This window comes from Engystomops pustulosus, chromosome 1 (assembly GCF_040894005.1).
Source record: "Engystomops pustulosus chromosome 1, aEngPut4.maternal, whole genome shotgun sequence".
Lineage (NCBI taxonomy): Eukaryota > Metazoa > Chordata > Amphibia > Anura > Leptodactylidae > Engystomops > Engystomops pustulosus.
This window is the reverse complement of record NC_092411.1, coordinates 4245725-4260304: the sequence shown is the minus strand read 5'-3', so window position 1 is coordinate 4260304 and position 14580 is coordinate 4245725. Positions and strand designations below refer to the sequence as shown.

General features: G+C 48.9%; 1 protein-coding gene across 4 annotated transcripts in view; it reads right to left on the bottom strand.

The window, feature by feature from the left end:
* Positions 1–828: 828 nt before the first annotated feature.
* ATOSB (atos homolog B) overlaps positions 829–14580 on the bottom strand; it is a 31234-nt gene continuing 17482 nt past the window's right edge. For all 4 annotated transcript variants that reach the window (XM_072132783.1, XM_072132782.1, XM_072132781.1 and 1 more), the window contains 6 exons: positions 8981–9033; positions 8776–8875; positions 8260–8418; positions 7685–7753; positions 3940–4157; positions 829–1814 (listed from right to left, as the gene is read on the bottom strand). In XM_072132783.1, coding sequence (XP_071988884.1) covers positions 1661–1814; positions 3940–4157; positions 7685–7753; positions 8260–8418; positions 8776–8875; positions 8981–9033 — 753 coding nt within the window. In that variant the 3' untranslated portion in view covers positions 829–1660. The remainder of the gene's footprint in view (positions 1815–3939; positions 4158–7684; positions 7754–8259; positions 8419–8775; positions 8876–8980; positions 9034–14580) is intronic.

The following is a 14580-nucleotide window of genomic DNA, read 5'->3' as shown; positions in this document are numbered from 1 at the left end:
GACTGCACGGCCCCCTCCATCCACCAGAATACGGGACATCACAGGAAGTCGGAAGTCCTCCTACCCAGAAGGCACATGACCTGCGGCTCCATGGTGGCAAAAGGAAAAAATTATCAGGGTAAAGTATAATATGGGTTAAAGGGAACCTGTCAGCACAATTTGGAACACGAAACCACCCGTGGGTCCTTATGGATCAGTAGTTTAGTGTTCCAAATTGTCAGGTATGATGTTTTTGTTAGGGAGCATAAGAGGTAAACACCCCCCCCCCCCCCCCACATTTATACATATTTCTCTCCTCATTTCGCTCAGTGCCTGCGCGTTGCGACAAGTGAAGCCAGGGTAGTGCTCCCCCCTTGACTTCGCAAGAGCTATGGGTATTATCCCGGCTTCACCAAGCATCAAGAGGAGGCACTGGCCACTCGATCTGCCACATCGGACTCACATCTAGGAGAGTAAACTTTTTTTAAATTGGGAAAACTCTCATACGGGTAAATTTGGGACCCTAAACCACAGGTCCATACGAACCTGTAGTTGGTTTATGGTACCAAATTGATGCGAAAGGTCCTCCATTAAGGTGGCCAGCACCTTTAAGTAACTTCCCCTATTAAACGGGGTCCCTGCCCAATCTAAAGCGCCACGCTCCCTTCATTGACTGCCAAAATTCCTTTAATCCAGAATTCCAAAGGTAAACATTTCCTCCTGCGCTTCCCGACAATCCTCATCCAGAAGATTCAAATACCGTCCTTTCCCAATATGAAAGGGGGCACTTACATTACTACATCCCTCCAGTAATTTGGAATGGTAAAAAAAAAATTTAAATAAACTGGATTCTGGATTAAAAAGAATTTTAATATTTTAATGTTCAACTTTTAAAACTGAAAGAGACAGAGACAAGTTCTGAGCAACATTGTAGAATATTGGATACGATCTGGATCCACGACAATGGCGGGATATTATCACTATGACCGCTGATCTACTTAATAGGATGAGGATTGTCTTACATTAACATGGATACCAACTCCTCAAGGGGGGGGGGGGGGGGGGGGATATTTAGGACGTTTAAGCCCCACCCCCTACAAGTCATGAAGTGACTTTGCAGAAACCCCGCCCCTTTTTCAGGCTGCACCAAACCCATGGATGAAATTCCTGGCAAATTTTAAACTATTAAGTATGTATGAAAGGTGTCAGATTTTGGGGAGGTTTCCTGTTCCCTAGACCCCCTAAATTCGTACTCATCAATCAAGTGATGTCAGACTATTCACCCCTCAAAAATGTCACCCTTCCTAGTTTTGTAGACAGTGACCTCCCTCTTGGCTTCATTAGGCGACTGTGTCCCTCTGCACGGGGCGCGAGTCTCGCCTTTATCGCGCCTTACTATAATTTAACACATTTACCTTAAATAAAACAATAAAAACAAAATAATATAACAAAAAAAAAAAAAACTAAAAGTCCAGGCATGAAATTCCAGCTGAATGATTTTGGTGGGGTGTAGCGGGGCTGCACTTTTGTCATCCCATTGTGGGGTGAAGGGGGTGAACGTGAAGATTTTCTAGATTTTTATTTATTTTGAAAACTGGGGAGAGCAGATAATAAATAACGGTGTGCGTAATCTTCAGGGGGGGAGGTGAAGGGGGTGTCAGGGCCTCTCAAGGCCGATTCCTTATACCCTCGGGGAGTATTTGGGGTTTTTAGGGGCTTCGGTGAAGGATTTTAGTTCGTAGGGGATACCAGTGTCCATTTCGATAGATTTCCGGGAGAACAGTAAGCGGATGTCTTCGTTGAGGTATATCTTTCCAGACTTTGAGCGCTGAAACCTGAAAGAATAAAAATGATCTGTTTTAGTCAATTAAAAAAATTTCAATACCATTCACTCTGCCTCTATCAGAAACTACTTTGCTCATGTCAAAATATTAAACTTAAAAGTTATTGGGAAACCAAAATCACATGAGAGCGGATGGAGCAGAGCTGCGCGAGAGCGAGCGGATGGAGCAGAGCTGCGCGAGAGCGAGCGGATGGAGCAGAGCTGCGCGAGAGCGAGCGGATGGAGCAGAGCTGCGCGAGAGCGAGCGGATGGAGCAGAGCTGCGCGAGAGCGAGCGGATGGAGCAGAGCTGCGCGAGAGCGAGCGGATGGAGCAGAGCTGCGCGAGAGCGAGCGGATGGAGCAGAGCTGCGCGAGAGCGAGCGGATGGAGCAGAGCTGCGCGAGAGCGAGCGGATGGAGCAGAGCTGCGCGAGAGCGAGCGGATGGAGCAGAGCTGCGCGAGAGCGAGCGGATGGAGCAGAGCTGCGCGAGAGCGAGCGGATGGAGCAGAGCTGCGCGAGAGCGAGCGGATGGAGCAGAGCTGCGCGAGAGCGAGCGGATGGAGCAGAGCTGCGCGAGAGCGAGCGGATGGAGCAGAGCTGCGCGAGAGCGAGCGGATGGAGCAGAGCTGCGCGAGAGCGAGCGGATGGAGCAGAGCTGCGCGAGAGCGAGCGGATGGAGCAGAGCTGCGCGGGAGCGAGCGGATGGAGCAGAGTGGCGCGGGAGTAAGCGGATGGAGCAGAGCTGCGCGAGAGCGAGCGGATGGAGCAGAGCTGCGCGGGAGTGAGCGGATGGAGCAGAGTGGCGCGGGAGTGAGCGGATGGAGCAGAGCTGCGCGAGAGCGAGCGGATGGAGCAGAGCTGCGCGAGAGTGAGTGGATGGAGCAGAGCTGCGCGAGAGCGAGCGGATGGAGCAGAGCTGTATTGGATTGAGTGAATGGAGCAGAGCTGCATGACGGTGAGTGGATGGAGCAGAGCTGCGCGAGAGCGAGCGGATGGAGCAGAGCTGCGCGAGAGCGAGCGGATGGAGCAGAGCTGCGCGAGAGTGAGTGGATGGAGCAGAGCTGTGCGAGAGCGAGCGGATGGAGCAGAGCTGTATTGGATTGAGTGAATGGAGCAGAGCTGCATGACGGTGAGTGGATGGAGCAGAGCTGCGCGAGAGCGAGCGGATGGAGCAGAGCTGCGCGAGAGTGAGTGGATGGAGCAGAGCTGTATTGGATTGAGTGAATGGAGCAGAGCTGCATGACGGTGAGTGGATGGAGCAGAGCTGCGCGAGAGCGAGCGGATGGAGCAGAGCTGCGCGAGAGCGAGCGGATGGAGCAGAGCTGCGCGAGAGTGAGTGGATGGAGCAGAGCTGTGTGAGAGCGAGCGGATGGAGCAGAGCTGTATTGGATTGAGTGAATGGAGCAGAGCTGCATGACAGTGAGTGGATGGAGCAGAGCTGCGCGGGAGTGAGTGAATGGAGCAGAGCTGCGCGAGAGTGAGCGGATGGAGCAGTGCTGCGCGGGAGTGAGTGGATGGAGCAGAGCTGCGCGAGAGTGAGTGGATGGAGCAGAGCTGTATTGGATTGAGTGAATGGAGCAGAGCTGCATGACAGTGAGTGGATGGAGCAGAGCTGCGCGAGAGCGAGCGGATGGAGCAGAGCTGCGCGAGAGCGAGCGGATGGAGCAGAGCTGCGCGAGAGCGAGCGGATGGAGCAGAGCTGCGCGAGAGCGAGCGGATGGAGCAGAGCTGCGCGAGAGTGAGTGGATGGAGCAGAGCTGTGTGAGAGCGAGCGGATGGAGCAGAGCTGTATTGGATTGAGTGAATGGAGCAGAGCTGCATGACAGTGAGTGGATGGAGCAGAGCTGCGCGAGAGCGAGCGGATGGAGCAGAGCTGCGCGAGAGTGAGTGGATGGAGCAGAGCTGCATGACAGCGAGCAGATGGAGCAGAGCTGTATTGGATTGAGTGAATGGAGCAGAGCTGCATGACAGTGAGTGGATGGAGCAGAGTTACATGAGAGTGAGCGGATGCAGCAGTGCTGCATTACAGTAAGTGGATGGAGCAGAGCTTATTGCTGCTTTCCCAGGATCTGCCAATACAGTAATAGATGTGTAATGTAATACAAGCAATAGTGGAAGCCCTACTGATGCCCCTACCTCAGATGCATGAGGTAGCACAGGATCCTCTTGGCTTTCTCCTTAGCAGCAGCTCCTCCGGAGGCACTGGGCAGCCCTTCATTTTCTCCATCGTTCTCTTGCACGGGCACCAGGAAGATGCGGTGACGCAGGAAAGTCACATGGTTGGCGGGCATGTCCTTGAAGTCGTAGGTGACGAGGAACATCTTCACTACGGTCTTGTTGGGGTTAAATAAGGTCTAAGGAGGAGACAGAAGATGGAAGATTCAGGATATACATGACATTCATTTCACAAGAAGATACTTCCCTGCGGAGGTGTACAGCCAGAGGCGCCAAATCTGAGAGGTCTATAGCACAAATCCAAGGCCCACACTCAGATTCCTGCTATAAAATGTCATTTAAATAATAAAGTAGAAACTTGCACTTGGCATTAACACCTGGGAAGGTGCAGAAGGACCTTTATCCTGCAAAGTGATGGGGCTCTCGGCTATTACAGGACTGATGGGGCCGGTAAGACGGGGCCCGGGAAATGGGACCATGTCATATGGCATTAGGGATTAATAAAGAATTATCAATAAGAATAACTATAGTTTATTACAGGGTAAGGAGGGGCAGCTGCAATCTTACAATTACATTACATTTACAATGTATGTATTTATTGTTCCGACCCTCTTCCATGTCTCCTATGTAAAATAAATGGACACCGGACAGTTACCATGCTCTGGGATTAGACATCAGCCTGTGCAGAGAGGCATCCAACTGGTTACACAAAGCTGCCGATTTATTCATACATTTCTGGGAGGAATAACAAAGGACTGACACAAGGCAAAATTATTATTTATTAAAACGGATATGTTAAGAAGAGAGATGGCACAGGGTTCCCTGAACAGCCCCCACTGCACTGGTAAATACATTCAGAAGCCTGGACAACCCCTTTAAGGAATGGGTCTTAGTTGTCAGAATGTAATTACAAGGGACTGAATGATAAAGCTACACTGCTGACACCATGTGGTGAGAATGCAGACTGCAGGCTGACATAGAGAATAAAGGAAGATTACACAGAGCGAGTACCAACTGACCCCCCCAATTATTACATACATAATAACACAGCAGACGTTTGGTGAATACATAAGCCGCATCAACACAGATATCATCAATGTCAATGTCAGGGAAGTCACTGCTGAATCCGACTGCCTTTAACATTCTGCATTTCTTATGTGTATATTGAATTTCTCGTCCTGGTGTCCAGCATCATGCCTGAGGCTTCCAGATTTATGAACTTCTCTTTGTTTGAGCTCTTTCAATCCCATGATGCCTTAACAAAGCATCTAGTGGTCATCGGAAGCCAATACTGCAGGCCTGCTGGGAGGACAGTGCAGTAATCTCTCACTCTTAGAAAATGTAATAACCCATCAGTCTGCAGTCAGGGAGGGGCTGCACAGTCACGTTATGTTCTGTATTTTTACTGTATGACAGGAGCCTGTGACAGCACCTGGGGTAACTGTGATATCAGTGTGTGTCCCATATGGAGAAACTGCGTGATACAATGTATGTCGTCTCATCATACAGGAAGAGAAATGGTGAATCAAAGTATCGGTATGCTATATAATATATACTATATAGATAACTATAGATACTTTTATTTAGCCCTACACATATATGTATATAAATATCATATATATTACAGTGCGTACGGAAAATATTCAGACCACTATAAATTTTTTCACGTTTCATTTGAGCTAAATCGGCAAGATCAAAAAAGTTATTATTTTGCTCATTAATAATGGCCACTCTGCCCCCCCCCCCCAGTAATGGCCACTCTGCCCCCCCCCCAGTAATGGCCACTCTGCCCCCTCCCCCCAGTAATGGCCACTCTGCCCCCTCCCCCCGGTAATGGCCACTCTGCCCCCTCCCCCCGGTAATGGCCACTCTGCCCCCTCCCCCCGGTAATGGCCACTCTGCCCCCTCCCCCCGGTAATGGCCACTCTGCCCCCTCCCCCCGGTAATGGCCACTCTGCCCCCTCCCCCCGGTAATGGCCACTCTGCCCCCCCCCCCGGTAATGGCCACTCTGCCTCCCCACAGTAATGGCCACTCTGCCCCCCCCCCCCCCGGTAATGGCCACTCTGCCCCCCCCCCGGTAATGGCCACTCTGCCTCCCCACAGTAATGGCCACTCTGCCTCCCCACAGTAATGGCCACTCTGCCTCCCCACAGTAATGGCCACTCTGCCTCCCCACAGTAATGGCCACTCTGCCTCCCCACAGTAATGGCCACTCTGCCTCCCCACAGTAATGGCCACTCTGCCTCCCCACAGTAATGGCCACTCTGCCCCCCCCCCACAGTAATGGCCACTCTGCCCCCCCCCCACAGTAATGGCCACTCTGCCTCCCCACAGTAATGGCCACTCTGCCTCCCCACAGTAATGGCCACTCTGCCTCCCCACAGTAATGGCCACTCTGCCTCCCCACAGTAATGGCCACTCTGCCTCCCCACAGTAATGGCCACTCTGCCTCCCCACAGTAATGGCCACTCTGCCTCCCCACAGTAATGGCCACTCTGCCTCCCCACAGTAATGGCCACTCTGCCTCCCCACAGTAATGGCCACTCTGCCTCCCCACAGTAATGGCCACTCTGCCTCCCCACAGTAATGGCCACTCTGCCTCCCCACAGTAATGGCCACTCTGCCTCCCCACAGTAATGGCCACTCTGCCTCCCCACAGTAATGGCCACTCTGCCTCCCCACAGTAATGGCCACTCTGCCTCCCCACAGTAATGGCCACTCTGCCTCCCCACAGTAATGGCCACTCTGCCTCCCCACAGTAATGGCCACTCTGCCTCCCCACAGTAATGGCCACTCTGCCTCCCCACAGTAATGGCCACTCTGCCTCCCCACAGTAATGGCCACTCTGCCTCCCCACAGTAATGGCCACTCTGCCTCCCCACAGTAATGGCCACTCTGCCTCCCCACAGTAATGGCCACTCTGCCTCCCCACAGTAATGGCCACTCTGCCTCCCCACAGTAATGGCCACTCTGCCTCCCCACAGTAATGGCCACTCTGCCTCCCCACAGTAATGGCCACTCTGCCTCCCCACAGTAATGGCCACTCTGCCTCCCCACAGTAATGGCCACTCTGCCTCCCCACAGTAATGGCCACTCTGCCTCCCCACAGTAATGGCCACTCTGCCTCCCCACAGTAATGGCCACTCTGCCTCCCCACAGTAATGGCCACTCTGCCTCCCCACAGTAATGGCCACTCTGCCTCCCCACAGTAATGGCCACTCTGCCCCCCCCCCCCCCAGTGATGGCCACTCTGCCTCCCCCCAGTAATGGCCACTCTGCCTCCCCCCAGTAATGGCCACTCTGCCTCCCCCCAGTAATGGCCACTCTGCCCCCCCACAGTAATGGCCACTCTGCCTCCCCACAGTAATGGCCACTCTGCCTCCCCACAGTAATGGCCACTCTGCCTCCCCACAGTAATGGCCACTCTGCCTCCCCACAGTAATGGCCACTCTGCCTCCCCACAGTAATGGCCACTCTGCCTCCCCACAGTAATGGCCACTCTGCCTCCCCACAGTAATGGCCACTCTGCCCCCCATCTTGAATACATTAAAAAAAAACAGCATATCAAGTATGTTGTTAGGCTGCAACACAAATTACTGTTTGTAACTTTATTGTTTTGTTAAAAATAAATAAAAAAATAAAAAAAAACAGCATATGGGAAGAGTAAGTCCATATACTTAGCAGTGCCCTGGCGCCGGTACTTACCACTTGTATGGTTCCTGTGTTGGGGACGTTGTATCCCTTCCTGCCGACGGCATCGAGATCAATCACTCCCTGCAGATAAGAGGAACAGATATTCCAGTTATAGTCGTGTAGATGACAATACAGTCAGTGTTTTAGTGCAGGAAGATGATGAGAGTCCATTGTGTCATGGGAAGCATCAATGATCGTGAGAACACCCGCAGCCCCATTCTCACGGCTGTAGGGAGTGGGAACCCTCCTCTCTGCGATATTTGCTGAACTACATGGACTTCCCATAGATGTGCTGAGCCCTCCATGGCCTCCTCCATACCCCAAAACCTGGAGCTGTACATTTTCTAGTAAGACACTATCGGAAATCGGGAATGGGTTTTACATACAGGACTTGAGGCTCCGTTCAATAATAGAATATTAATCCCCAGAATAAGAACCAGTCTGCATCTCCTCACTATTAGGAGGCAGATTTCGGGTATATTTGGATTAGTTTTAAGCACCATGTGACCTAAGCCTTATACATACAAGACCGAAGCACAGCACAGATCTATAACCAAATGACCAACAATGTAATGTCCCATCCTTACCAGGAAGGGCGAGGGGGCGCTGTGCTCGGAGATGTGGAAGTAAGTGACCTCGACTGGAAGGGTGACGTGCTGAGGACAGTATGAACCGCTGGCTCCGATTTCTGCCGTGAAACCTTCAATATGACCGCTCGGAGGAAATCTTCCCCTTAATATGGACTCCTGGAGGAAGAGTTTAGTCTGCATTTACAACAACATTGCCAGCCTAAGGTTACACTACAGCACTTTAGTTGGGAGACAATAAATGAGTGTCTCCACAGCATCACAGAGTATTTCAGGAAGTGCGAGAGGTCAAACACTTGTGTAGTTGCAAGAAAGCAGCACAGAGTATTTCAAAAAGGAAAGCAGCACAGAGTATTTCAGGAAGGAAAGCAGCACAGAGTATTTCAGGAAGGAAAGCAGCACAGAGTATTTCAGGAAGGAAAGCAGCACAGAGTATTTCAGGACAGGAGCCGCAGAGCAATGACCAGAGCTGCAGGAGACATTGTCATGATACAGGAGGTTGCACAATGACTGTACCTCAAAATTTCCGAGCAGCGATCGGCTGACACAAGGTTTGGCCCAGGTTCCAGCGCAGCTCCTCCCCGCTTGTCCTTTCCTCAGGCTGCGTAAAGTACGACTAAAGATACAAAAACAAAAGTAGTCAAAAGTAAAACAGCCCAAGAGCTGACAATCTAAGACGACATCGCAGAGACGGGAGAAAAAGTAGAGGGGCTGGACTTACGATTTCAGCCGCAGCCCTCGCTTTGACCTCCGGCTCGTACAGTCCGCTGGACTCTGATGGGAGGAAACCAGAACCATCAGACAAGGGAAAAGACCAAACATGATATCAGTCCAGACCGAGCCCAGTGATGTCATAGGCTCGTTACTTAATTACACTACATGACATCACAACAGGAGAGCAATGCTAATACACCACAGAAATACTCTAGTCACATCCAAAGCTGCATTCACAAATACAATGGAGCGAGGGTTCTGCTCATTCAACCTTCATCAGTCCCGGGGGCTATGAATGAAACTGGCTGCTCTATTCAAATGCAGGACCCCGGTTCTTGTGATTAGTGGGGGTCCCGCAAATGAGACATTGGGGCACATTTACTATGGGTCCGCGGGCAGCATTTTCGACGGGTTTCCCGACTTTTTCTGTTTTGTGGCGCATTTAACTGCATTTAACCCGATCGGATTTTGGCGCAATTGACACAAATCGGGGGGCGTGGCTGTCGGACAACCCGACTGATTCGGACTGAGCGCGGGATATAACATTCAAAATTGTGTCGCAAGAACAAGCACTTACATGCACCAGGAAGAAGAAGGTGAACTCCGGGGACCTGAGCGGGGAAGCGACACATGCAGGATATCGGAGGCACGATCTTAGTGACTCCCCGCATAGCGCATTATACACGGACAATGCACTTACATGCACCAGGAAGAAGAAGGTGAACTCCGGGGACCTGAGCGGGGAAGAGACACATGCAGGATATCGGGTGCACGATCTTAGTGACTCCCCGCACAGCGCATTATACACGGACAATGCACTTACATGCACCAGGAAGAAGAAGGTGAACTCCGGGGACCTGAGCGGGGAAGAGACACATGCAGGATATCGGGTGCACGATCTTAGTGACTCCCCGCACAGCGCATTATACACGGACAATGCACTTACATGCACCAGGAAGAAGAAGGTAAACTCCGGGGACCTGAGCGGGGAAGTGACACATGCAGGATATCAGGTGCACGATCTTAGTGACTCCCCGCACAGCGCATTATACACGGACAATGCACTTACATGCACCAGGAAGAAGAAGGTGAACTCCGGGGACCTGAGCTGGGAAGCGACACATGCAGGATATCGGACACATGATCTTAGTGACTTCCCTCACAGCGCATTATACATGGACAATGCACTTACATGCACCAGGAAGAAGAAGGTGAACTCCAGGGACCTGATCGGGGAAGCGACACATGCAGGATATCGGGCGCAGGATCTTAGTGACTCCCCGCACAGCGCATTATACACGGACAATGCACTTACATGCACCAGGAAGAAGAAGGTGAACCCTGGGGACCTGAGCGGGGAAGTGACACATGCAGGATATCGGGCGCAGGATCTTAGTGACTCCCCGCACAGCGCATTATACACGGACAATGCACTTACATGCACCAGGAAGAAGAAGGTGAACCCCGGGGACCTGAGCGGGGAAGTGACACATGCAGGATATCGGGGGCAGGATCTTAGTGACTCCCCGCACAGCACATTATACACGGACAATGCACTTACATGCACCAGGAAGAAGAAGGTGAACTCTGGGGACCTGAGCGGGGAAGTGACACATGCAGGATATCGGACGCATGATCTTAGTGACTCCCCGCACAGCGCGTTATACACGGACAATGCACTTACATGCACCAGGAAGAAGAAGGTGAACTCCAGGGACCTGAGCGGGGAAGCGACACATGCAGGATATCGGGTGCAGGATCTTAGTGACTCCCCGCACAGCGCATTATACACGGACAATGCACTTACATGCACCAGGAAGAAGAAGGTGAACTCCGGGGACCTGAGCGGGGAAGCGACACATGCAGGATATCGGGTGCAGGATCTTAGTGACTCCCCGCACAGCGCATTATACACGGACAATGCACTTACATGCACCAGGAAGAAGAAGGTGAACTCCGGGGACCTGAGCGGGGAAGCGACACATGCCGGAAATTGGACGCACAATCTTAGTGGATTGCGGCAGCTCCAAATCCCCGTCGGACAATGCACCTCGAGGATCGCGATTGGACCGGGTAAGCAAATGTGCCCCATTGTGTCCAAATCTATGGAGACGCCACGCATTCACACAGCGACACATTGTTACAGCGTGATCCATCCTTTAGGATCTGGGAAGAGGTGGAAGCCCTTGGGCTCGGCTCAGAGATTTCCAGCAGTTACATAATAGATATGGAACCAGATCCATTAATCCCAAACTATGATCCAGATGAAGACAGAATAATCTCATATTAGATCTCTGAATAAGAAGTCTTTGAAGCCCCTCTGGAACATCCCCCGGAAAATTTCATTGACAAATAGAGACTTTGATGTTCCAGAAATCTCTGCGTCGTATCCAAGGGGTTTAACTGGAACAACGATTTTGATTCCGGATGATCACGGATTCCGCTTATCAGACACTTCACACCTGATTGATCCATAATCACTTACCATGACCCGGTCCATGGTGCTGCCGTCCTCTCCCAGTGTCTCCCCCCGGTAGTCCCTGCACTGTCCTTGTAGACAGGACCACATCCCAGGGGCCCCAGAACCTCAGTGACCCATGTGCCACCGCCTGTGACCATGACTGTTCTGTATTCTACTCCCTACCTGGCTGTCACACACCTGTCACATGTGGGGGGAGGGGGAATATTCCAGGTGTGCAGGTACAATGAGGGGAGGTATAAAGGGGTCCCCAGCCCAGGACTATATATAGGACATGATGGACTTGCGTCTTATTCCAATCTTATATATACGGATATAAACAGATTTTAAGATTTCCCAGCTCTGGAAACTTTTCATTATTTACAAAAAACTTTGTAAACTTATTGCAAAAAAAAAAAAATTAGTGTTGTTTTTTGAGGTTTGTTCATCTAGAAAACACTCCTGTAACGCTGGTCACACAATCTTTACTGACCGGACGCCGACACTTGGCGAAGGGTCAGATGTAAAACAAGGATTAAACAAAAATATTAAAACCATAAACTGAAAGACGAAACCACGAAAATGGATGAGACGCCGGCGCCCGGGATCCCAGGCCCAGAACAAGAGTGCAGCCAAAAGCCAAGAGAAAACTACAACCAGATGTCACAGCGGCTCCGAGGCTGGAGAGGAGGGGGAGGATGACAGGGGCACGGGCCACTCACCTGCCCCCAAAAAGGAAATAATTCACTACTATATAACGAGAATGACCCGGACACAGGGGGAGGAGCACGGGAATTATCCAACCCCAGCAGCAACGGACACAGGGAACTCAGGGATGTGCGAGACTGGATCCGACGTGTGACCACAACACACGTAACAGAGTAATAGAGAGACTTCTAGAGACCAGACAACAGAAAGGAGAAAGGCAGGAATATAACTACTATAATACTGCCCCCTATGTACAGGAATATAACTACTATAATACTGCCCCCTATGTACAAGAATATAACTACTATAATACTGCCCCCTATGTACAAGAATATAACTACTATAATACTGCCCCCTATGTACAAGAATATAACTACTATAATACTGCCCCCTATGTACAGGAATATAACTACTATAATACTGCCCCCTATGTACAGGAATATAACTACTATAATACTGCCCCCTATGTACAGGAATATAACTACTATAATACTGCCCCCTATGTACAGGAATATAACTACTATAATACTGCCCCCTATGTACAGGAATATAACTACTATAATACTGCCCCCTATGTACAGGAATATAACTACTATAATACTGCCCCCTATGTACAAGAATATAACTACTATAATACTGCCCCCTATGTACAAGAATATAACTACTATAATACTGCCCCCTATGTACAAGAATATAACTACTATAATACTGCCCCCTATGTACAGGAATATAACTACTATAATACTGCCCCCTATGTACAGGAATATAACTACGATAATACTGCCCCCTATGTACAGGAATATAACTACTATAATACTGCCTCCTATGTACGGGAATATAACTACTATAATACTGCCCCCTATATACAGGAATATAACTACTATAATACTGCCCCCTATGTGCAGGAATATAACTACTATAATACTGCCCCCTATGTACAAGAATATAACTACTATAATACTGCCCCCTATGTACAGGAATATAACTACTATAATACTGCCCCCTATGTACAAGAATATAACTACTATAATACTGCCTCCTATGTACAAGAATATAACTACTATAATACTGCCTCCTATGTACAAGAATATAACTACTATAATACTGCCCCCTATGTACAGGAATATAACTACTATAATACTGCCCCCTATGTACAAGAATATAACTACTATAATACTGCCCCCTATGTGCAAGAATATATCTACTATAATACTGCCCCCTATGTACAGGAATATAACTACTATAATACTGCCCCCTATGTACAAGAATATAACTACTATAATACTGTCCCCTATGTACAAGAATATAACTACTATAATACTGCCCCTATGTACAAGAATATAACTACTATAATACTGCCCCCTATGTACAAGAATATAACTACTATAATACTGCCCCCTATGTACAAGAATATAACTACTATAATACTGCCCCCTATGTACAAGAATATAACTACTATAATACTGCCCCCTATGTACAAGAATATAACTACTATAATACTGCCCCCTATGTACAAGAATATAACTACTATAATACTGCCCCCTATGTACAGGAATATAACTACTATAATACTGCCCCCTATGTACAGGAATATAACTACGATAATACTGCCCCCTATGTACAGGAATATAACTACTATAATACTGCCCCCTATGTACAGGAATATAACTACTATAATACTGCCCCCTATGTACAGGAATATAACTACTATAATACTGCCCCCTATGTACAGGGATATAACTACTATAATACTGCCCCCTATGTACAGGAATATAACTACTATAATACTGCCCCTATGTACAGGAATATAACTACTATAATACTGCCCCCTATGTACAGGAATATAACTACTATAATACTGCCCCTATGTACAGGAATATAACTACTATAATACTGCCCCCTATGTACAAGAATATAACTACTATAATACTGCCTCCTATGTACAGGAATATAACTACTATAATACTGCCCCTATGTACAGGAATATAACTACTATAATACTGCCCCCTATGTACAAGAATATAACTACTATAATACTGCCCCCTATGTACAGGAATATAACTACTATAATACTGCCCCTATGTACAAGAATATAACTACTATAATACTGCCTCCTATGTACAGGAATATAACTACTATAATACTGCCCCTATGTACAGGAATATAACTACTATAATACTGCCCCCTATGTACAGGAATATAACTACTATAATACTGCCCCCTATGTACAGGAATATAACTACTATAATACTGCCCCCTATGTACAGGAATATAACTACTATAATACTGCCCCCTATGTGCAGGAATATAACTACTATAATACTGCCCCCTATGTACAAGAATATAACTACTATAATACTGCCCCCTATGTACAGGAATATAACTACTATAATACTGCCCCCTATGTACAAGAATATAACTACTATAATACTGCCCCCTAT